The sequence below is a fragment of the Triticum aestivum genome, chromosome 2B (genome assembly GCF_018294505.1).
Source record: "Triticum aestivum cultivar Chinese Spring chromosome 2B, IWGSC CS RefSeq v2.1, whole genome shotgun sequence".
NCBI lineage: Eukaryota > Viridiplantae > Streptophyta > Magnoliopsida > Poales > Poaceae > Triticum > Triticum aestivum.
This window is the reverse complement of record NC_057798.1, coordinates 553,247,248-553,271,184: the sequence shown is the minus strand read 5'-3', so window position 1 is coordinate 553,271,184 and position 23,937 is coordinate 553,247,248. Positions and strand designations below refer to the sequence as shown.

The window sequence follows — 23,937 nt, the reverse complement described above, 5'->3', positions numbered from 1 at the left end:
CACTGTGAATCTAAGAGGGCCGAGTACATTTTTTTGATTTTTTTTTAATAATTCTAGGATGCCATGCAGTTTATGGTCTTGTATGCAATATTTTCAATTCACTCTTTCATTCCCTATATGTCACTTTTTCCAATAAAAGACTCCTCCGTTTGTGTAAATAAAATTTTGAGGACCTCATGGAATTCGTATATATGATATAATGTGCCTAACGTGCAAAACTCACCTCTCTTCGAAAACTAATGTGAGGACTCATTTATACCAAACATTTGCAGAATTCTAACAAAATAACTAAGAAACATAATTTTACAGTTTCGACTCACTCCAGTGTTTTTAGTCGTTGCTAGATGGTCTACATAACTTATGTGTTTTAGGTTACTTTTAACGTTCATTGTACTGTCATGATAGTTGATAAATAGGTTGAAAGTTTTTCAAAAAATTAAAACTACGGTGGATTCCTCCGAATCATGACGCCGACATAGCCCGATACACGCACCCAGCGCTTTCCGTAAGCAACACGCAGTAACTTATCTTAAGAGAGTGAGAGAGAGAGAGACGGAAGAAAAGTAAAACTTACCGTGGGCATTTTCGGAATCTCCACAGGCAAGGCAGGGGTAGTGGAGCTGGAATTTCCCTGACAGTGACGCAGAGAATTTCTTGCTATCGATCGATCCTCTGCCCCATATATACGCGGCAGCGGCTCACTCGTCCCATGCCATCGCTCGCTGGGCGACAGCATCAGAGCAAAGAAAGGTTGCCTCCCCCCTGCCTTGGATTTGATAGCGGCTAGCTGATTAAGCTTAATAGTACGCTCTGTCCTACCAGCAGCTAGCACGTAAAAATATCTCCAAGAGAAGAGCGGAAATCGCAGCAGCAGCAGCACCATCGTGCTCAGCTTAGTAGCAGTAGCACTGCTATCTCTTTCAGGCTTTCAGCTAAGCGGGAGAGCTTGCTCGCTAGCTGAGGAGTGCGCGCCATTAATGGCGGAGGCGGAAGGGCAGCTCGCGGCCTGCTGGGGGAAGCAGGACGACGAGTGGAGGAAAGGCCCGTGGACCACCCAGGAAGACAAGCTGCTCCTGGACCATGTCGCCCAGCACGGCGAAGGGAGGTGGAACTCCGTCTCCAAGCTCACAGGTACGGCCCGTATCTAGAGTACTAATAGCACTCCTAATTAACTCGAGGTTCCTGCATGAACAGATTACTACTGGTACTATTTTTCTTGTCCTGCTCTTGATCTGATGTTTTCTAGCTTGATCTAATGCTTTATGTTCTTCCTTGACTTTTGTCGCTGCAAGTACGAGCCTCCTTTTCCAACTAATCCGGCTCGTCTGCAACTTGCAAGTTGTGAATGATTGATCCGGCCTGCAAGTTGCACACGGCCGTAAACACTACCTTAGGAGGATCTTCAAGTACCGGCAACTTGCAAGTTCCCAAAGCTAGCCGCATGCATGCATGATTCGATCCTGTACGGTCGTGTGTGCTCGTCTCTTCTTGTTAGGACGAAGATGATGAACTAGCTGACGGAAGCTCTCTTTCGCTCGCGCATTGAAATTTCTTGGAGAATATAGTCAGTGCGTTAATTCCTCTAAGATCCTAATCATCAATTCTTCAACTCCGTACGAACTAGCTTTCACGTAAGTAGAAGCCTATTAGCTATAGCTCTGGTTTGCATACCTACTTGGAAGATGCGTGGCTATATTGCTGGTCCTGACTCCTGAGCCATGGGCGAGCTAGAGGAGGTCCTGGCACGTCCATGGGCTACTGATAAACTATTTAATCAAGACACCCATCAGCTAGTGTACGTACATCCCGGCCCGTCTGTGTGCATCCACCTCGCGGAATTGGCAAGACTAGTCGTCAAAGGGGGTACTGGCGAAGTGACGAATAACAAGAGATCGCAGTATTGATAAGCCCTAGTCATAAAAGGGAGTGTCCATAATTTTGCAAAATCTGAACAAAATAACTAGTTAATTGACATATGAAAAGTATCTTGTCAGTTGGCTATGTACCAAATGGAAAGATTTAGCACTTGTATACCTAATAGTTAGTTAGATTAATACCCAGGCCAACATAGTGATGCCGACATCAACTATGCGCAGCACTAGCAGCGTATCCAGCATCCAGGCATGCATTGGGGTTAATCCAAGGCCGGCCAATATGTTGAAATATATCTTTCTCCCCGGGCTCAAGCTTTTGGGTAAAGCCGTAAAGGAGTGAAATCAGTATTACTAAATGAGGCAAATGACACCAATATGACTATAGTAGTTTATACGGGTACGTGGTCCTGGACCACCCCTGCGTGGTAGTATAGTAGTACTGCACATGTGGTAATCTAATCACTTGCCCCGACCCCATTTCTTATTAATTTGAGCTTTGTTGCTGCAGGTCTGAAGAGAAGTGGCAAGAGTTGCAGGCTGCGGTGGGTTAACTACCTCAGACCTGACCTAAAGAGAGGCAAGATGACACCCCAAGAGGAGAGCACCATAGTCCAGCTCCACTCCTTGTGGGGAAACAGGTAAAATATACACTGGCACTCCAGACTGATCAGCTGAAACAATAGACTGGAAACATCCAGCTAAAATTCACTCTCACGTTTCTTCTTCAGGTGGTCGACGATTGCACGCAGCCTCCCGGGGAGGACGGACAACGAGATCAAGAACTACTGGAGGACGCACTACAAGAAGGGCAAGCCCTCCAAGAACATCGAGCGCGCCAGGGCGCGGTTCCTGATGCAGCGGCGGGAGATGCAGCAGCAGCAGCAGCAACAGAAGCTGCTTCTTGGGCAGGTCAAGGACGTCGAGCTCCCCGGCGCCACCGTCTCGGACGACGTCGACGAGAAAATGGACGGCGCCGTGGGCCCGGCGGCGACGGCGCTGGCTGACCACGGCCATGAGGAGCTGATCATGCAGGACGTGCTGGACTTCCTGTGCCCCATGTCCTGCGCCCTCCTCCACAGCGCCGGGCAGACCGGCAGCTGCGGCGCCTCCACGAGCGAGGAGTATGGGTCGACCGAGGATGACGGCGCCACGTGGGGAAGCCTGTGGAACCTCGAAGATGTGGCCCATGACGGCGACGGTGGGGCATGCGCGCTGTGGTAGCTGGATTCCCACCGTTAGCCCTCGCGGCGAGAGCAAAAGGAGACCCCATTAAGAAGTTGCATGCTCCCTTCTGATAGCGAACGGAGAGAGGCGAGAGTACATGTTGCTGAAGTGATGGATAATGATGCAGCAACAACAACTATCGTACGCCCACTTTGCAGGAGCCTCAGTTGGTGACACGTTGAAAGCTCTGTTGCACTTTCTCAAGGGGAAACTGTAGATGTGTTTTCCCTGGTTGGCGAAGCTCTCTTCCTGCCCAGTGCCTACTCAAACATCAGGGACAAGGGTGTGTTGAAATTCGTTTCTGTGTTAATATTAACTGTCTGAACATAACATTATCTCTGAGTATTAAGTTGGATTATGATGATCCTGTTTGTCTAACTGTATTTTGACTATTTTATGGTCTGTTTAACCACCTATTTTTCAAGACATGACACCCTTGGGGGTTTATTTTCATAGAAAAAAGACCGTGAGCACGAGCACTGAGTTCGGAACTCGAACGCTTGGTGGTTTGTTTTTTATATATAGAAGAAACACTGTGAGTACCCAACACTAAGTTCAGGACTCGAACGCTGGTAGGCAGCGTGTGCACTCGCCCAGCTAGCCAGCCAAGCGATACTTGGTGCTCTAACCGGCTTTTTCATTTTTCTATACTTCACATGGTTTTATTTTTGCACCAGACTATGAAGTAGGTTTAGCATTACACAATTCAACAATCACAAACTAAGCATTACTCAACTACATAATCAGCGCTACCAGCCTTAGAATCTTGATCACATGGCTGAAAGATCCGGCATCAGCGTTTATTGCGCAAGGCCTAGAGAAAATAATCATGAAAGACTAAACTTATAGAACAAAGGCCTCATACCTTGTCTAATACCGTGATATGATGAAGAGGAAGGATGAGGACATGAGACGCTGACCGGTGAGGTGAGGTCTGTTAGAATAAATCCGAGGCCATCGTCGATCATCCGAGGATCAAACAATCATCACACGAGCATGACACCGAGATTTGTTAACGAGGTTCACCGATATGGCTACATCCCCGGGGCTTGACTACGGGCGCTCCTCCCCATGACACCGTCACAATATCGCACACCGGCCACCCGGGCGCCGGCACACGCCGCCGGCTCCCCCTTGCGCGCCTGTGCTATTATGTTGGCATAGGGTACATCGTGTGTCTACCCTCGCTATATAAGAGAGGCCTAGGATACAAGTGTCCTATTAGGACACGACTCCATATCCTATCTAAACACAATACAACTACAAGTCCAACTGTAACCTACCTTGTACACTATATTCGACACAACTCCAACAAACTCCACCTTGGCGAATATACTCCACCATCCTAGATTTGTCCATGCGTCAAACTTCCATGTACATTGGACTTGAGCTTATCCCATGAGTGCCGCTGCTACTCCAAAGACTCCATGTGACTCCACCTGCAACTTGTAGTCCCTCCTTTTCTTGACCACCGTCAACACTCGAGCAAAATTAAGTTCCTTGTTACTCTAGCTTGTGCTCCCAACTTCCAGAGTATCCGTCCAACGCCATCACACACCGATCACTGACCTGCGTGAAAGTGAACAACTTACATATTGGGTGTCACACATAAGAGTTACCGGAACTCAACATCACCGCTCCTTCCTTGACCGCATGTCTAAAACTTGAAGGAATTTCACCGTTGCTTGTTGTCATCCCGAGTCAAATTCGCAGTTGTCTCACCACATGTATGACCACCAGAGCCCTGGCCCGTCTCCATGTCCCGTGCATACTGCACGCCTCGCCGCTATTACCGCGTCGAGCCTCCGCTGTCCCGGTCGAGTCTCAAGGGTCGCGAACCCACACCACTCAACCCCCACTGCAGAGTACCACCGATCATCACCGACCGATGACGAGTTTCACGCTTCCATCAGACCACTGGGCTCCAGTCCGAACTACGTGTCACTCGCTTTTTTTCCTCACTGAATAGGCTTCGATTCTCTGGATCCTTACACCGTAGCCCCTCAATCCAGCTCCACCTTCAACATGACTCCATGGTAGATGATCAGTCGACCCTCGCGCCCCGTCGACTCCAAGCTCTCATGTGCACCGTCTTGAATCAACCCCGCACCATAGTCTTGTTGAAGCCACACAAGCCTTCGGACCTGCGCCACGTGTTTCCACGCCCAGAAGTCGGTCACCATCAGCATCACGCTCCTATGTCGTCTTCGCCGATCCCACCACCGTCTTCTGTACCAACCGACTTGCGTCGATCCCGTCAGACTGTCCAGTCCGACCCAGCCGAACTATTTCGGCTGCACGACACGCTCAAGGCATCCAAATCATCTTCCGTGAATCTCCATCCATCACATGATAATTCCATCTTACCTGACATGACTTCCTGCAACGCCTTGAAGCATCCATGTTGTGCCAAAAATCTTTCACCCATGTCTGCCATAACCCAAGATTTCCAGTTTTGTCAAACATCTCCACCTCAAACTTGGTACATGTTGGCGCCATAGTTCCTTCTACGGCTGACTCTGCGAAAAAATAACCAAGCTTTCCGCGCGATGCCCAAGAACTAGCCTTTGCTTCACGTGAACTTGTCTCCTTGGCTTCTTCTTATGCTAGCTAATTGCTTTGTCCTGCGCCCATGCTATCTTGGTGTATTACCACGTGATTTTCCTTCACAAATTTGATTTGCTCCTGCCTGTCCGTGTCATGTGAGGACTCGGTCCTCTTTTTATCCAAAACAAATCTCACGCTGCTCCTTGTACAGCATGTACGCCTCGCGTCCTGGCCTCAAGCCACGGCTCCACCAAGCCGCACCAGCCAGTCTGCCACGTCCAGGGCAACGTCGCTACCTGCAATAGGCCGCCAACCTCGTGTCACTCCGCACAACGCTAGCTCCTTCCTGGAGACCTTCCGCACGTAGGGTATGCCGCCAGCCGCCGACTTGCTTCCGATCAGTATCTGTCCGATCTGCTGACTGTTGCGTACACGCACTAGTCACCCGGCCGGCCTCGATCCGAAGGCAACAGGAGCCCTGTCATCGAATCGATCTGCTGCTTACCTGCATGCCACGCGCCTCCAGCCTACTGCACGCTACGGTGTACATCTGATCGCTTTTCTCGATCTCGCAGAGAACCACACCGCAGTCGGCTGCATCTCAACTCAATCCTTCCTCTAAATCAACAATCCACAGTCTTCGAAAAGCCTAGCTCATGATACCACTTGTTAGAATAAATCCGAGGCCACCGTCGATTATCCGAGGACCAAGCAATCATCACACGAGCACGACACCGAGATTTGTTAACGAGGTTCACCGATATGGCTACATCCCCGGGGCTTGACTACGGGCGCTCCTCCCCATGACACCGTCACAATATCGCACACCGGCCACCCGGGCGCCGGCACACGCCGCCGGCTCCCCCTTGCGCGCCTGTGCTATTATGTTGACATAGGTTACATCGTGTGTCTACCCTCGCTATATAAGAGAGGCCTAGGATACAAGTGTCCTATTAGGACACGACTCCATATCTTTCCCTACTAATAAAGCACGCACCGCTTCTGGTCGTCCGTCATTAAAAGTGCCCTTGAAGTTGGCAATAATTACCCACCAATGCCACCCGTAAGTGCAAAAACGATTCGTTTTTAATTTTTAATATCGCTCCAGGGTTCTGTTATTAAAGGTGGATACGATATAATAGCACCAATGCATGAGCAGTGCGATGGCTGAGGCAACGATGCTCCACACAGGAGACCGGGGTTCGATCCCTGGTTCTCATGCTTTTTCTCTTTCTTTTTACCAAGCGCAGTAACGGGCCAGCCCATGTGCGGGTCGTGGCGCCCCCTGTTTTCTATATCTTTTTTTTATTTCTATTTTGTTTTTTCCCTAAAAATAAATTTCGGATTGATAGCGCCCCCTATTTTTTATTTCTTTTTACTTTTTTATTTCTGTTTTGGTTTTTTATCTCAAAATTAATTTCGGATTTCCAAAATATCAAACAATTGCGAGTTCTGAAAAAAAGTAGGAAAATGGTAAACTGTTTGTGAATTTAAAAAATATTCTAAAAATCAAAAAATGTTCATGACTTAAAAAATTGCTCACAAATTATAAACAAATCACGATTTCTAATGATTTCATGAAATAAAAAATGTTCATGATTTTTTTAAATGAGCCAATATTCAAAGCATATTCAGGAATTTAAAAATCATGTCCATCAGCTTTTAGAAAATGTTCACAAAAATTAAAACACATCCGTAAATAATGAACAAAACTAATTGTAGGTTCCATAAAGGTTTTATTAGGAGATCTATATAGCTCGTTTTATGATTTTATTTAGTCCTTCGCGTTGGGTAAAAAAGGGTTTCCGTGTTTTGTACAACGCTGAACCCAACAAAATTGACATAACTTTCTAAGGGTTTGTTTTTGTAAGCTATATTAAAATGACTAAATGTCTATTTTGCTTCCATACACAGTTATGCTTATTTTCATATCACAATAGTGGTTATGGTAAACACCGCTACGCTAAGTCCAGACGAGACACTTTATTTATCAGTATAGCTCAGGCAGGGTCCGTCAATGCAGTTTGCTCAGCCACAAAATATTTTGTTGTGACGCCTTAAAAAATCAAGTCTTGATGAGCATCATATTGTTCTTTTTTGAAATTACATTTTCAAAGTGTCTTATCGCATCATGACATGATTTGTATATACTTTGTGAATTTGATTCATACTTTTTTATATCTACCACACATGTATAACTTGATAGTTTTTTTCTGTTGCAAGGCACGGGCATTTCCGAAAATGTTCGCTAAATCAAAAAAAGTTCGTCAAATTCAATAACTATTCCACCCAATTTCTAAATATTTTCATCGATTATAGAATGTTTGCCAGTTCAGGAAAATTGCTTAAAAATGTTCACAATTTCTAAAAAATGTTTGTAAATAGCAAAAAATATTCATAAATTGAAAAAATGTTCTTGATTGTAGAAAATGTTCAGAAATTTGTAATAGTATGTTGTTTGCGATTTCAAATATGTGCATGAGTTTAACAAATTGTTCATAATTTCAAAATGTTCATGATTTCGAGAAATTGAGAGAGATATTGTATCTCGGTGATGCAACGAAATGTGATCATGACCATTTGAAATTATGAATTTTTTTCTCCCGTTGCAACGCACGGGCCCTTTTGCTAGTCCTATCTAAACACAATACAACTACAAGTCCAACTGTAACCTACCTTGTACACTATATTCGACGCAACTCCAACAAGGTCAATGTTGATCTGGATGGTGAAGGCGGGTACCTAACTAGTCATGGCAATGAATAATGAGCTCCCATGTAGGCTTAGAGAACTGCTTGATGGGGGCGGGGGGGGGGGGGGGGGGGGGGGGGGTAGTGGTGGTTGTCATATCTACGCGGTTATGGTTTACGGTGGGCGGCTGAAGCAAAAAAACAAGAGGGTAAGTGTCATTGGGCTGACGGGTGCGTTAGTCACTATAGGAGGAAGGAGGGGAGGAAATGTGAGGAAGGAAGGCGATGTGCAGCGTCATGCCCTAAGGGTACAATGCAACCGAACCGAATTTCCCATATTCAAGCCAAAATCACACTCCATTTTGTATGCTTGGTCCACGAGTCTGCAATATTCTCGGTCCACACAATATTAGTAAAAAATTAATCTCTATTAAAATTAACTAAGGGGGGCATTATAGCTCAGCCGACGTAGAAATAGTTATTTTTCGGTCAACATTGATAGTTCTCTCAATATTTTTAACACACCAACAGTCAGTTTATAAAAGAAAAGAAAAATGAAAAAGTAATGCAATTTTGTTAATCAATTGTTACAAAATTTAGTTGCATATATAAAAAAGATGGTATCTATTTCATTTTTGAGGCAAAATGGTATCTTCTGTAGTGCATGCATGCATCTGCTAGCTAGGGTCATATATGATATAATGATAATGTGAACCAAGGGCATGTCATCATTCAAGAGAGAGTGACTCCACACTAAGCAATGTGACTCCAATTTCTGCCGTCTTAAGTCTTCCTTAATCAAGTCCATTATCACATGAATTGTCTAGCCCGTGCTAGTTATTTCAAAGTCTGATTCGGCCCACGTATATAAGCATAGGCATGTTAATGGTGCATATACCATTCAAATTTCTCGATAGTTGGAAAAAAGCTCTAAATACAGATTCAAAGCATCAAGATGGGTAGTTCGATCATTAGTTGGCGACTCATAGCAATTTAAGTAGAAAGCTTGCTTTGATATTCCATAGTAGATGAAATATGTAACCTAGCTTATACAGTTTGCAAACATCCTCTCGGGCACTTGCTCATACCCGGATCCGACCGGGCCCCCCATCCTCGCCACTGGAGCACGACGGTCGGCGGGAGCGGCATGACGTCGGGTATGTATGAGAGAAGAGAGAGATGAGCAGGAGAGAAAAAGGGAGGACAAGAGGAGGCCAGAGGAAGAGAGATGGGAGCGGTGACCGCGTACGACCGCCCCGACCACACGGTCGCGGCTTGGCCACCGCGGCCTCCGCGCGGAGCTTCGCGACTACGACCAGCCGGAGGTGGAGGCCATCATGTGGTGGGCCGTCAGGTCGGGCTTCAGGGACAACGTCGTCCTGCTCCGCAAGGTCATCGGCCCCTACCTCAGCGCTAACGGCAGGTGCGTCAACGTCGACCACAGAGCCAGCTTCCCCTCCAGTATTGGATCGTCGAGCGCTTCCCTGCCAGGGAAGATGGCATACCTGCCTTTCCTGCCCTGCATCTGGTGAGTTCGCCATGACAGACCCACTTCTTGGTACCTCTTCTTGAATTGCTTTCGGCGACTGATCGATTCTTCTTGAGCCATAGTTCAATTCTGTCCAAATTTGATCTCCTGAAAATAACCATGGTTCTTTGCAGAATCCCCATACGTGTACCTCCCCTTCATGTTCATCTACCTGGAGCCGGGACGGCGGATCCCGTTCGTTCAGGCGCTCGAGGAGGGGTACTACCCCGAGGACGAAAGCCGGCGCCTGTTATGGTTCAGGGGGTCCGCGTTCTGCCTGAGAGACGACATGGCGTTCCTCGGGTTCCCTTGAATGCGTGCAGCTCTCTCGCTCTCTCATGTCTGATGCACGCACGCTGTGCTACTGCTATCTGGTGACTTTCTACGCACACACTGCAACAGGTAGGGCTGCCTCACATCTCCCTTTGTACTGTTGGTCATGGCGTGGTGCTGCTCCTCTCCCTCTCTCAGATCAGTAACTGCATTATTCCCAAATAAATGTGTGCTTCTGTTCAGATTCTGCCCACAACGTGTTTGATGTTATGCTTATGAGGAGTTGAACTTCATTTTTTTCAGGTTCTTCTTTGGTGTATCAGGCCAGGCGTAATTTGTTTTCAAAGGTGAGCTTGTTGTACAAGCTAATTCATCTGGGATAATTAACTTATGGAGAGTCGTTCATGATGTTGCTTGCATTTTTTTTGTCTAACAAACTGGATGCTTAAATTTCGGATATAAACATTGAGTAGGTGCTGAAATGTTTTGCTAATAATAGTTTCCAACTTGCTTTTAGCAGAACTACAGAACTATAAAAATACATCAAAACTATTATAGCTCAATCAATTTGCATATTTTAATTATGTGTACTCAATGGATTTGGTGTCCAGGACATGGACTTAAGATCAAGTTGGATTATGTGCTGATGTTCTTCGATAGAATAATTGTTCTTCTCCTTTAACATGATGCACGATTGACTTTTGTTTTTAGATGCTCACATACACACACAAACGACATCCAGTAGGCGCTTGGAACACCCGATAGATTGAAAGCACAGAAGCAAATATTTCCAATACGAGGCCACGATGCCCGACAGAGATGTAGCCAATGTGCGCACAATCCTTATTTCTTGATGTTGGAACAAGTAAGAGCATATTCATGTTTACTTATTATGTTTTTTTGAGAAATTTATGGGATTTACAAGCTGAAATTATTGACTGCTTCAAAAGATGTTTTAACCAAAACTGTTTGCACCATATTTCCCTGGTTCTGCATTCATGGAATTGCTAAAAAAATGAACAAGTTGATAGTTTTGTTCCTATCAATATTCCGTCCAAGGTGCCAATTTGTTTCTTCACTTTGCTGATCTCCTAATGTCTTTCTGAACTAATTAGATTTTTTGAGCATTACTGAACTAATTAGATTTTTTTAGCACTACTGAACTATTTAGATGCCATCTTAAATTACCTTCCCTTTGACACTGTTGTACACATTCCTGAAACACTGCACAATGGTTCAGCTGTGTACATGTCTACAACAATACTAGCAGGTCTAAACGTGTTGCTAAGGTGCAGACTGGCCTCACTTCGAGGAAAAAGCATGGAGTTAGAGTGCCATTTTTTCCTGCCAATTTCATTTTCAGCAACCTTCAGAGATGCCTCTTCATTTGTTAGGAAATACCTTTTGTGAATCATGAGATTGGTCTTTCAACATGGCATAGAAGATGTACTTTTGAAGTACTTTCAATATTATTTTGCTACTTGCAAAATTGTTCGAGTGGTAAATTGTTTTTCAAATTTCTAAGGATATATTATTTTTTTAGATCAACAGGGAAAGGCTCCCCTGCTCCATTTGCATTAGAAGCCTGAACAAACATCCCTGGCTTCCTCTGAAGAGTGACATATTGTTTTGATGTGGCTGCTGAAGAGTATACCAAGTTATCAGCAGGCTGCATCAGCGGCTCGCAACGGAGTAAGCTGTGGCGACTGCTACTGGTGCAGCAAGGCACTAGCTAGCTAGGTGTAGCTGACACAATAAGTTTTCTTTTCACTTCAAAATTCAGAGGAAGTCAACGTTTCTTTTATAGTTCAAACCAATCACTGGTTCAAAAGATCTATTCCAAAAGGATATTGTCTCTTGATACGAGGTTACCAAAATATATTCTTCATCATGGCCAAAGATAAATTTAATTCCGGGTTAAAAACTTTAGAATAACTTTGTTTATAGATTTTCTAGCTAAGGGTTGCTTTTGTTTAGCCGGAACTCAAATCATGATCAGATGTACCTAAAATGATGATTTCGGCTCCGTGCTAGCTATTTCTGATTTTGAAGTTATCCCTGCATATTACATTATACAAGTTGGAAAACTGTGCAGAGTGGAAGTTGGTACTAAAGCGGACTGCTCTTTTTGATCTGCACACAAATTTCAGTTATAATATGTGCCACTCATTTTGTTACCAAAAGTTGGGATGATTTTTTACCACTTTGTTTTAATTCGGTAATTCCCACCCTCGCCTAATATTCTTTTAGGATCCTTCCCATGATTTGTTTCTCCCGTTGCAACGCATGGTCCCTACTAATAAAGCACGCACCGCTTCTGGTCGTCCGTCATTAAAAGTGCCCTTGAAGTTGGCAATAATTACCCACCAATGCCACCCGTAAGTGGCAATTTCTAATATCGCTCCAGGGTTCTGTTATTAAAGGTGGATACGATATAATAGCACCAATGCATGAGCAGCGCGATGGCTGAGGCAACGATGCTCCACACAGGAGACCGGGGTTCGATCCCTGGTTCTCATGCTTTTTCTCTTTCTTTTTACCAAGCGCAGTAATGGGCCAGCCCATGTGCGGGTCGTGGCGCCCCCTGTTTTCTATATCTTTTTTTTATTTCTATTTTGTTTTTTCCCTAAAAATAAATTTCGGATTGATGGCGCCCCCTATTTTTTATTTCTTTTTACTTTTTTATTTCTGTTTTGGTTTTTATCTCAAAATTAATTTCGGATTTCCAAAATATCAAACAATTGCGAGTTCTGAAAAAAAGTAGGAAAATGGTAAACTGTTTGTGAATTTAAAAAATATTCTAAAAATCAAAAAATGTTCATGACTTAAAAAATTGCTCACAAATTATAAACAAATCACGATTTCTAATGATTTCATGAAATAAAAAATGTCATGATTTTTTTAAATGAGCCAATATTCAAAGCATATTCAGGAATTTAAAAATCATGTCCATCAGCTTTTAGAAAATGTTCACAAAAATTAAAACACATCCGTAAATAATGAACAAAACTAATGGTAGGTTCCATAAAGGTTTTATTAGGAGATCTATATAGCTCGTTTTATGATTTTATTTAGTCCTTCGCGTTGGGTAAAAAAGGGTTTCCGTGTTTTGTACAACGTTGAACCCAACAAAATTGACATAACTTTCTAAGAGTTTGTTTTTGTAAGCTATATTAAAATGACTAAATGTCTATTTTGCTTCCATACACAGTTATGCTTATTTTCATATCACAATAGTGGTTATGGTAAACACCGCTACGCTAAGTCCAGACGAGACACTTTATTTATCAGTGTAGCTCAGGCAGGGTCCGTCAATGCAGTTTGCTCAGCCACAAAATATTTTGTTGTGACGCCTTAAAAAATCAAGTCTTGATGAGCATCATATTGTTCTTTTTTGAAATTACATTTTAAAAGTGTCTTATCGCATCATGACATGATTTGTATATACTTTGTGAATTTGATTCATACTTTTTTATATCTACCACACATGTATAACTTGATAGTTTTTTTCCGTTGCAAGGCACGGGCATTTCCGAAAATGTTCGCTAAATCAAAAAAAGTTCGTCAAATTCAATAACTATTCCACCCAATTTCTAAATATTTTCATCGATTATAGAATGTTTGCCGGTTCAGGAAAATTGCTTAAAAATGTTCACAATTTCTAAAAAATGTTTGTAAATAGCAAAAAATATTCATAAATTGAAAAAATGTTCTTGATTGTAGAAAATGTTCAGAAATTTGTAATAGTATGTTGTTTGCGATTTCAAATATGTGCATGAGTTTAACAAATTGTTCATAATTTCAAAATGTTCATGATTTCGAGAAATTGAGAGAGATATTGTATCTCGGTGATGCAACGAAATGTGATCATGACCATTTGAAATTATGAATTTTTTTCTCCCGTTGCAACGCACGGGCCCTTTTGCTAGTCCTATCTAAACACAATACAACTACAAGTCCAACTGTAACCTACCTTGTACACTATATTCGACACAACTCCAACAAGGTCAATGTTGATCTGGATGGTGAAGGCGGGTACCTAACTAGTCATGGCAATGAATAATGAGCTCCCATGTAGGCTTAGAGAACTGGTGGTTGTCATATCTACGCGGTTATGGTTTACGGTGGGCGGCTGAAGCAAAAAAACAAGAGGGTAAGTGTCATTGGGCTGACGGGTGCGTTAGTCACTATAGGAGGAAGGAGGGGAGGAAATGTGAGGAAGGAAGGCGATGTGCAGCGTCATGCCCTAAGGGTACAATGCAACCGAACCGAATTTCCCATATTCAAGCCAAAATCACACTCCATTTTGTATGCTTGGTCCACGAGTCTGCAATATTCTCGGTCCACACAATATTAGTAAAAAATTCATCTCTATTAAAATTAACTAAGGGGGGCATTATAGCTCAGCCGACGTAGAAATAGTTATTTTTCGGTCAACATTGATAGTTCTCTCAATATTTTTAACACACCAACAGTCAGTTTATAAAAGAAAAGAAAAATGAAAAAGTAATGCAATTTTGTTAATCAATTGTTACAAAATTTAGTTGCATATATAAAAAAGATGGTATCTATTTCATTTTTGAGGCAAAATGGTATCTTCTGTAGTGCATGCATGCATCTGCTAGCTAGGGTCATATATGATATAATGATAATGTGAACCAAGGGCATGTCATCATTCAAGAGAGAGTGACTCCACACTAAGCAATGTGACTCCAATTTCTACCGTCTTAAGTCTTCCTTAATCAAGTCCATTATCACATGAATTGTCTAGCCCGTGCTAGTTATTTCAAAGTCCGATTCGGCCCACGTATATAAGCATAGGCATGTTAATGGTGCATATACCATTCAAATTTCTCGATAGTTGGAAAAAAGCTCTAAATACAGATTCAAAGCATCAAGATGGGTAGTTCGATCATTAGTTGGCGACTCATAGCAATTTAAGTAGAAAGCTTGCTTTGATATTCCATAGTAGATGAAATATGTAACCTAGCTTATACAGTTTGCAAACATCCTCTCGGGCACTTGCTCATACCATCACGGCATCACATACATTAGTTAGTTAAGTTAGTTTGCACATTGACTAATTGTTGGAAGTATTCTAAAACACTAATTTTTTGAAGAAAAAACATTTACTTGGCAAATAGAAATGGTTTTTGTTTCATGTTTGGTTTAGTCCAGGGCTAATGCCTTGACTTTTAGGATAGTGGTAGTCTGTGGATCTTCTTATGAGTCTAGGAAGCCTTTCTCTCTCAATTACACTCTTTGTTTGTAGACTGCTCTATTCCAACTTTGATTGAGGTAGATTTCAATTTAGTTAGGTATAGCTCTGATAAGAAAATTGTAGCGTATCACAAGTGGTGTGGCCCTTTTATGCTTGGGGTGGGGATTTGGAGTTTGTTAGGGATCAAGATGGGCAATAGGTTATTCACTTGGTCCACCAACTGGAGTGATCTTGTCATGCCCACCATTGGTAGGGTGTTCTGCTTAGCTGACTTGAATCTTATTTTCTCATGAGCAACCATTCAGGATCTCCCTAGGCTGGGTAGTGATCATACCACCATCATGGTATGGGTCAAAAATCCAAAAGCTCTAGTTTTAAGTTTGAGAAATGGTGGTTGCTAGGAAGTGATTTTAGAGTAGTTGTAGTAAAGACTTGTACTAGGCCTACTAAGGGTAGGAATACAATAGATATTTGGTAGAAGAAGATGAGAAGTCTTAGGAAAACTGCAAAAGGCTGGAGTATTAATATAGAGGCTAACCATAGGTCCCTCAATACCAAGATGATGTAGGAATATGACTACCAAGACATCAAGACTAGGCCTACTGAGTTGTTTTTGGAGCAGACCCCCCCCCCCCAAGGTTTTTCATGCCGAATTATGTATGGTTTTCAAGGTTTTTTTCATTTCTGTTTCCTTCTTTTATTCTTTTTCAAAATTTGTAACTTTTTTCTCAAAATTTCAATTCATTTATCTTTTATTGGATTTTATTTTTCTTTTTTCTTCCTTTTTAAAAATGCATGAAGTTTTATAAAATCCGTGAAATTTTTCCAAATTTACAAACATCTTTCCAATTTTTATGTACATATTCAAATTTGTGAACTTTTTAAAAACTATGAACTGTTCAAAGCCCATGAGCAGGTTTTTAAATTGGTGACCTTTTTTTCAATATGTGATTTAAAAAATGCATGAACATTTCCAATTCAATTTTTCAAATTTTGCGAACTCTTTTTCCAAAATCTGTGAACTTTTTATCAAAATCAATGTACTTTCTCAAATTTTAATTTTTGTTTGGAAATTTATTATCTTTTTTCAAAATCATTTTTTAAATCAATTTTACGGTTTTTCAAATCATTTTTCGAAGTGAATGGTCAACTTGTCCACCTGTCATCCAGGCGTAGCTGGGCCGGCCCAGAACGCGCGCGGGGGCGTCAGTCGGCTTAACTGGCACTTAAGGCGTTGCTTAGGTTTTAACTTTTAGGATCAAGCGTTGAGGGCGTCAAATGGTTGTCTTTCTGCACAGGAGGGTTTGTATATTGGACTCTGGTTCTGGTTTTGGAAACCTTCTGAGTGTTATCAGCCCCTTCTAAAAATAGGAGAATGTTATCAGCCCGGCTTTTTACCGAATAAGTATGGGAACCTTCTAAAAGGTTCCTGAACTAGTTTTCTATTTTTGTTGTTTTCTTTACTAGGTTTTTTGTTTTCTTTGTTTTTTTATTTTTATTTTTATTTTTAAATTCTATTTTATTTTTAACTCAATAATTTCAAAAATGTTTACAAATTTTATAAATGTTCATAAATATGAAAAATAAATGTTTATCTTTTCAAGAAATGTTGAATTTTAAAAAAAATACATGTTTTCAAATAATGTTCGCAGCAATCCATGAGCACCTACAGGTTTGCGTATGTTGTTGATCAAGGCTAGATCAGCGAATTTTGAAGAAATCTGGTTCTCTCAAGAAATCCAGAAGCTTGAATTGGGAGGCCCATCGACTAGCTAGAAGTTCTATACGCCTTGAAAAGGGTCATCATATATTTGGCTCGTAAATCCCAGAAGGCATTTGTATTTCTATCCTTCATTTTTTTAAATCAGATTTGCCATTTCACATCTAGATATAAAATAGTCATCTCACATCTAAATTGTACACCACACAATTAAAGGCCATGTGATTCGTGCAAAAATGTTTCTTTTGACCTGTCGATGTGCCTCGTGCGCTAATGTCGTTCCTCAGGTTGCTTTTCTATTTTTCTAGTTGCTCGTGAGGGTCTGCCTTAAAAAAAAAACTGCTCGTGCGGGTCTGCCTTTTCTTTGAAACAAATTTCTTTTTGAAACTGCTCGTGAGGGTGTGCGTCTGCCTTGTCCGTTTGTCTGTACGCATGGGTACATAGACCTTTTTCTGTTTTGATTATTATGTTTTTTGAAAACATTACAGACGCAATCACTCATATACATGCGCATATACTCACTTTTATAAATGCACACACGCATACCCTACCCCTGTTAGCACCTCCGAAAGGCCGAGCCAGCATATCATCTTGAAATTTATGAAGTCACCGTAGGCACCTCGTCATCGGCAGAAACGTCTCCTCTCACTGAATGCGCATCGCTGGAAATCCTGAAATAAATTCAGAAATAAATGCGAGCATCGAGACTTGAATCCTGGTGGGCTGGGGATACCATAGTCCCTCTAACCATCCAACCACAGGTTGGTTTGCTGTTTCGATTATTATGTGCGCCGGTGCCTTGTTGTTTCTGTTTTTTGTTTTGTTTTTTTAGTGTTTGTGTTTTCTATACATTTTTTGAGCCCATTTTTCCTATAAAAACTATAACCAACTTTTTCTAAGCTTCATCAAGATGAGATTCTGCAATGTGTCATCTAAATTGTTGTTTTGTTGGGTCTTGTTGTTGTAATTTCCTTGCAAAATCTTGATTGCACGTTGTCAGCCGATGTATTTCTATGTCGTTCTGTTTTGTCCACTTGTTGGACTGTTTGCATTGCATGTTTTTCTTGTCGGAGCCTATTTATGGTTGTGTTCTTTGTGCCCATTCATCTCACTTCTTTGTAGAAGTGGAGGAGACAACCGATGTCACTTGTTGAAATATTGTGGATGTCGCCTAGAGGTGGGGTGAATAGGCGCTTTAAAATAATTATGATTTAGGCTTGAAAAATGCGGAATAAACCTAGCGGTCAATTTGTCAAGCACAAAACCTAAAACAACTAGGCTCACCTATGTGTACCAACAACTTATGCTAAGCAAGATAAACAAGTAAGTGATAGCAAGATATATAACATCAAACACTATGGCTATCACAAAGTAAAGTGCATAAGTAAAGGGCTCGGGTAAGAAATAACCGAGGCACGATGAGACGACGATGTATCCCGAAGTTCACACCCTTGCGGATGCTAATCTCCGTTTGGAGCGGTGTGGATGCACAATGCTTCCCAAAAAACCACTAGGGCCGCCGTAATCTCCTCACGCCCTCGCACAATGCAAGATGTCGTGATTCCACTAAGGGACCCTTGAGTGCGGTCACCGAACCCGTACAAATGGAAACCCTTGGGGGCAGTCATCGAACCAGTTTGGCAACCCTTGGGGGGCGATCACGGGTTCCCGTCAAATTGCTCGGGGCAATCTCCGCAACCTAATTGAAGACCCCGACGCTTGCCCAGAGCTTTAGACCACAATGATTGAGCTCCGAACACCACCAACCGTCTAGGGCGCCCAAGCACCCAAGAAGAAGCTCTAGGGTACCAAGCACTCAAGAGTAATAAGCTTCTCAACTTGTAACTTCCATGTATCACCGTGGTGAACTCAAACGATGCAACTAATGCAATGGCAAGGGCACACGGAGTGCCCAAGTCCCTCACTCTCAAATCCCACCAAAGCAACGAAATCTATGGAGGAAAAAGATAGGAAGAATAAGAAGGAGAACACCAGGAACTCCAAGATCTAGATCCAAGGGGTTCCCCTCACATAGAGGAGAAAGTGATTGGTGGAAACATAGATCTAGATCTCCTCTCTCTTTTCCCTCGGGAACTAGCAAGAATCATTTGAGGAATTGAGAGATAGCAAGCTCGGATAAGGTCAACAATGGGGGCCACACACGAGATAGAAGGATAAGGTCCAGTGGGGAAGAAGACCCCCATTTATAGGTGGGGGAAATTTCAACCGTTATCCCTATTCTCAGACCGCAGCGGGCGGTACTACCGCTCAAGGGAGCGGTACTGCCACTTGTGCGGACGGGCGATACTATCGCTAGGCCCAGCGGTATTACCAATGGGACCGCGCTCAGCAGCTAACACGAGCACTAGCAAAGATACAGGAGAGAACCTTGAGCGGCACTAGTAGCGTAGGTAGGCGCGGTACTACCGCTAACGAGCGGTACTATCTCTCCTACCGCCGTTGCTACTGTGGTTGAACCCGACACGAGAACTGCATGTTCTGAGTCATGACGGTACTATAGCGGCACTGCTGCTTGAGACTCTCGGTGGTACTACCGCTATTGTAACGGCACTACCACTAGTGGCCCTCGGCAGTACTGCCGCTGAAACCCATGGTACTACCACTGGCTCCATCCAATGCTACATTCAGGCAAAACAGATGCTCGAGAAAATCAGAACTGCCATAACTTCTGCAAATGAGCTCCGAATTGAGCAAATTCAAGCTTGTTGGATAGATGACGACGAGTAGCATGCAAAACCTAGCGGTTAATTTGTCAAGCACAAAACCTAGAACAACTAGGCTCACCTATGTGCACCAACAACTTATGGTAAGCAAGATAAACAACTAAGTGATAGTAACATATGTAACATGAAACACTATGGCTATCACAAAGTAAAGTGCATAAGTAAAGGGCTCGGGTAAGAGATAATCAAGGCACGCGGAGACGACGATGTATCCCGAAATTCACACCCTTGCGGATGCTAATCTCCGTTTGGAGCTGTGTGGAGGCACAATGCTCCCCAAGAAACCACTAGGGCCACCGTAATCTCCTCACACCCTCGCACAATGCAAGATTTCGTGATTCCACTAAGGGACCCTTGAGGGCGGTCACCGAACTCGTACAAATGGCAACCCTTGGGGGCAGTCACCGAATACGTACACTTTGGCAACCCTTGCGGGCGGTCACCGGTACCCGTCAAAATTGCTCGGGCAATCTCCACAACTTAATTAGAGACCCTGACGCTTGCCCGGAGCTTTACACTACAATGATTGAGCTCCGAACACCACCAACCGTCTAGGGCGCCCAAGCACCCAAGAGGAAGCTCTAGGGTAGCAAGCACCCAAGAGTAATAAGCTTCTCAACTTGTAACTTTCACTTATCACCGTGGAGAACTCAAACCGATACAACTAATGCAATGGCAAGGGCATACGAAGTGCCCAAGTCCCTCACTCTCAAATCCCAGCAAAGCAACGAAAGCTATGGAGGGAAAAGAGAGGAGGAACAAGAATGAGAACACCAAGAACTCCAAGATCTAGATCCAAGGCATTCCCCTCACATAGAGGAGAAAGTGATTGGTGGGAAACATAGATCTAGATCTTCCCTCTCTTTTCCCTTGAGAATTAGGAAGAATCGTTGGAGGGGTCAAGAGATAGCACGCTCGAAGAAGGTCAACAATGGGGGGAAATCACGAGCTAGAAGGATAAGGTCCAATGGGGAAGAAGACCCCCTTTTATAGGTGGAGAAAAATCCAACCATTATCCCCATTCTCAGTCCGCAGCAGGCAGTACTAGCACTCAAGGGAGCGGTACTACCGCTTGCGCGGACGGGCGGTATTGTCGCTTGGCCCAGCGGTAGTACTGTTGGGACCGCGCTCAGCAGCTAACACGAGCACTGGGAGAGATACAAGAGAGAACCCTCGAGAGGCACTAGTAGGAGAGGTAGGCGCGGTACTATCTCTAACGAGTCGTACTACAACCCCTACTGCCGGTGAACTCGACATGAGAACTGCACGTTCCGAGTCGTGGCGGTACTAGAGTGGCACTACCGCATGAGGCTCTCGGCGGTACTACCACCTGTGGCCCTCGGCGATACAGCCGCTCCAAGTCATGGTACTACTACTGGCTCCATCCAATGCCACATCCATGCAAAACAGATGCTCCAGGAAAACCAGAACTGCCACATCTTTTGCAAATGAGCTCTGAATTGAGCAAACTCAACCTTGTTGGATAGATGACGACGAGTAGCATCCAAAACCTAGCGGTTAATTTGTCAAGCACAAAACCTAAACCAACTAGCTCACCTATGTGCACCAACAACTTATGCCAAGCAAGATAAACAACTAAGTGATAGCAAGATATACAACATGAAACACTATGGCTATCACAAAGTAAAGTGCATAGGTAAAGGGCTCAGGTAAGAGATAACCGAGGCACGTGGAGACGATGATGTATCCGAAGTTCACACTCTTGCGGATGCTAATCTCAGTTTGGAGCGGTGTGAAGGCACAATGCTCCCGAAGAAGCCACTAGGGCCATTGTAATCTCCTCACGCCCTTGCATAATACAATATGTATTCCACTAAGGGACCCTTGAGGGCGGTCACCGAACCCATACAAATGGCAACCCTTGGGGGCAGTCACCGGACCCATACACTATGGCAACCCTTGGGGGCGGTCATAGGTACCCGTCAAACTTCTCGGGGCAATCTCCACAACCTAATTGCAGACCCCGACGCTTGCCCGGAGCTTGACACCACAATGATTGAGCTCGGAATACAACCAACAATCTAGGGTGCCCAAGCACCCAAAAGGAAGCTCTAGGGTACCAATCACCCAAGATTAATAAGCTTATCAACTTGTAAATTCCACGTATCACCATGGAGAACTCAAACCGATGCAACTAATGCAATGGCAAGGGCATGTGGAGTGCCCAAGTGTCTCACTCTCAAATCCCACCAAAGAAACGAAAACTATGGAGGAAAAAAAGAGGAAGAACAAGAAGGAGAACACCAAGAACTCCAAGATCTAGATCAAAGAGGAGAAAGTGATTGGTGGAAACATAGATCTAGATCTCCTCTCTGTTTTCCCTCAAGAACTAGCAAGAATCGTTGGAGGGATTGAGTGATAGCAAGCTCGAAGAAGGTTAACAATGGGGGGAAAACACGGGCTAGAAGGATAAGGTCCAATGAGAAGAAGACCCCCTTTTATAGGTGGGAAAAAATACAACTGTTATCCCCATTCTCAGCCCGCAGCGGGCGGTACTACCGCTCAAGGGAGTGGTACTACCGCTTGCATGGACGAGCGATACTGTCACTTGGCCCAGCCGTACTGCCGCTAGGACCGCGCTCGGCAGCTAACACGAACACTAGGAGAGATACATGAGAGAACCCTCGAGCGGCACTAGTAGCGGAGGTAGGCATGGTACTACCGCTAATGGGTGGTACTACCACCCCTACTACCGTTGCTACCACCGATGAACCCAACACAAGAACTACATGTTTTGAGTCATGGCGGCACTAGAGCGGCACAGGAGTGGCACTGCCGCTTGAGGTTCTTGGCGAAACTACCGCTACTGTAGCGGTACTACCACCTGTGGCCCTCGGTGGTAATGTCGCTCTAAGCCAAGGTACTAGCGTTGTCTCCGTCCAATGCCACATCCAAGCAAAACAGATGCTATAGGAATAGCAGAACTGCCACAACTCCTGCAAAATGAGCTCCAAATTGAGCAAACTCAAGCTTGTTGGATAGACGACGACGAGTAGCAACCAAAACCTAGCGGTTAGCTTGTTAAGCACAAAACCTAAAACAACTAGCCTCACATATTTGCACCAACAACTTATGCTAAGGAAGATAAACAACTAAGTGATAGCAAGATATATAACATGAAACACTATGGCTATCACAAAGTAAAGTTCATAAGTAAAGGGATCGGGTAAGAGATAACCGAGGCACGCGAAGACGATGATGTGAAGTTCACACCCTTGCAGATGCTAATCTCCGTTTGGAGCGGTGTGGAGGCACAATGCTCCCCAAGAAACCACTTGCGCCACCGTAATCTCCTCACACCCTCGCACAATGCAAGATGACATGATTCCACTAAGGGACCCTTGAGGGAGGTTACCGAACCCGTACAAATGGCAATCCTTGGGGGCAGTCACCGAATCCATACACTTTGGCAACCCTTGGGGGCGGTTACCTGTACCCGTAAAATTGCTCGGGGCAATCTCCACAACCTAATTGGAGACCCCGATGCTTGCCCGGAGCTTTACACCAAAATCATTGAGCTTCGAATACCACCAACCGTCTAGGGCACCCAAGCACCCAAGAGGAAGCTCTACGGTACCAAGCACCCAAGATTAATAAGTTCTCAACTTGTAACTTCCACGTATCACCATGGAAAACTCAAATTGAGGCAACTAATGCAATGGCAAGGGCACACGGAGTGCCCAAGTCCCTCGCGGTGGAAACATAGATCTAGATCTCCTCTCTGTTTTCCCTCAAGAACTAGCAAGAATCGTTGGAGGGATTGAGAGATAGAAAGCTCGAAGAAGGTCAACAATGGGGGGGGGGGAACACGAGCTCGAAGGATAAGGTCCAATGGGGAAGAAGACCCCCTTTTATAGGTGGGGAAAATCAAACTGTTATCCCCATTCTTAGCGCACGGTGGGCGGTACTACTGCTCAAGGGAGTGGTACTACCGCTTGCGCGGATGTGCGGTACTATCGCTTTGCCCAGCAGTACTACCGCTGTGACCGCTCTTAGCAGCTAACATGAGCACTGGGAGAGATATAGGAGAGAACCCTCAAGCAGTACTAGTAGAGGAGGTAGGCGCGGTACTACTGCTAACGAACGTTACTACCA

At 43.9% G+C, this 23,937-nt stretch overlaps 1 protein-coding gene and 1 long non-coding RNA gene across 2 annotated transcripts; both read left to right on the top strand.

Annotated features, from left to right (window-relative positions):
* Nucleotides 1-722: 722 nt before the first annotated feature.
* Nucleotides 723-3,476, top strand: LOC123041621 (myb-related protein 305). The gene is made up of 3 exons (XM_044464208.1): nucleotides 723-1,131; nucleotides 2,383-2,512; nucleotides 2,603-3,476. The coding sequence occupies exons 1-3, from the start codon at nucleotides 978-980 to the stop codon at nucleotides 3,093-3,095; spliced, it is 777 nt and encodes a 258-aa protein (XP_044320143.1). The 5' UTR covers nucleotides 723-977; the 3' UTR covers nucleotides 3,096-3,476.
* Nucleotides 3,477-9,428: 5,952 nt separating this feature from the next.
* On the top strand, nucleotides 9,429-11,387 carry LOC123041620 (uncharacterized). Its single transcript, XR_006418577.1, has 4 exons — nucleotides 9,429-9,863; nucleotides 9,998-10,265; nucleotides 10,440-10,483; nucleotides 10,848-11,387. It is a non-coding gene; the product is annotated as an uncharacterized lncRNA (long non-coding RNA).
* Nucleotides 11,388-23,937: the final 12,550 nt, after the last annotated feature.

What these genes read in the sequence shown, in the direction of transcription:
- LOC123041621 (XM_044464208.1), top strand. Translation starts at nt 978, where the DNA reads ATGGCGGAGGCGGAAGGGCAGCTCGCGGCCTGCTGGGGGAAGCAGGAC. An exon ending in CTCCGTCTCCAAGCTCACAG is followed by an intron (nt 1,132 to 2,382) that starts GTACGGCCCGTA and finishes TTGTTGCTGCAG; the next exon opens with GTCTGAAGAGAAGTGGCAAG. An exon ending in CACTCCTTGTGGGGAAACAG is followed by an intron (nt 2,513 to 2,602) that starts GTAAAATATACA and finishes TTTCTTCTTCAG; the next exon opens with GTGGTCGACGATTGCACGCA.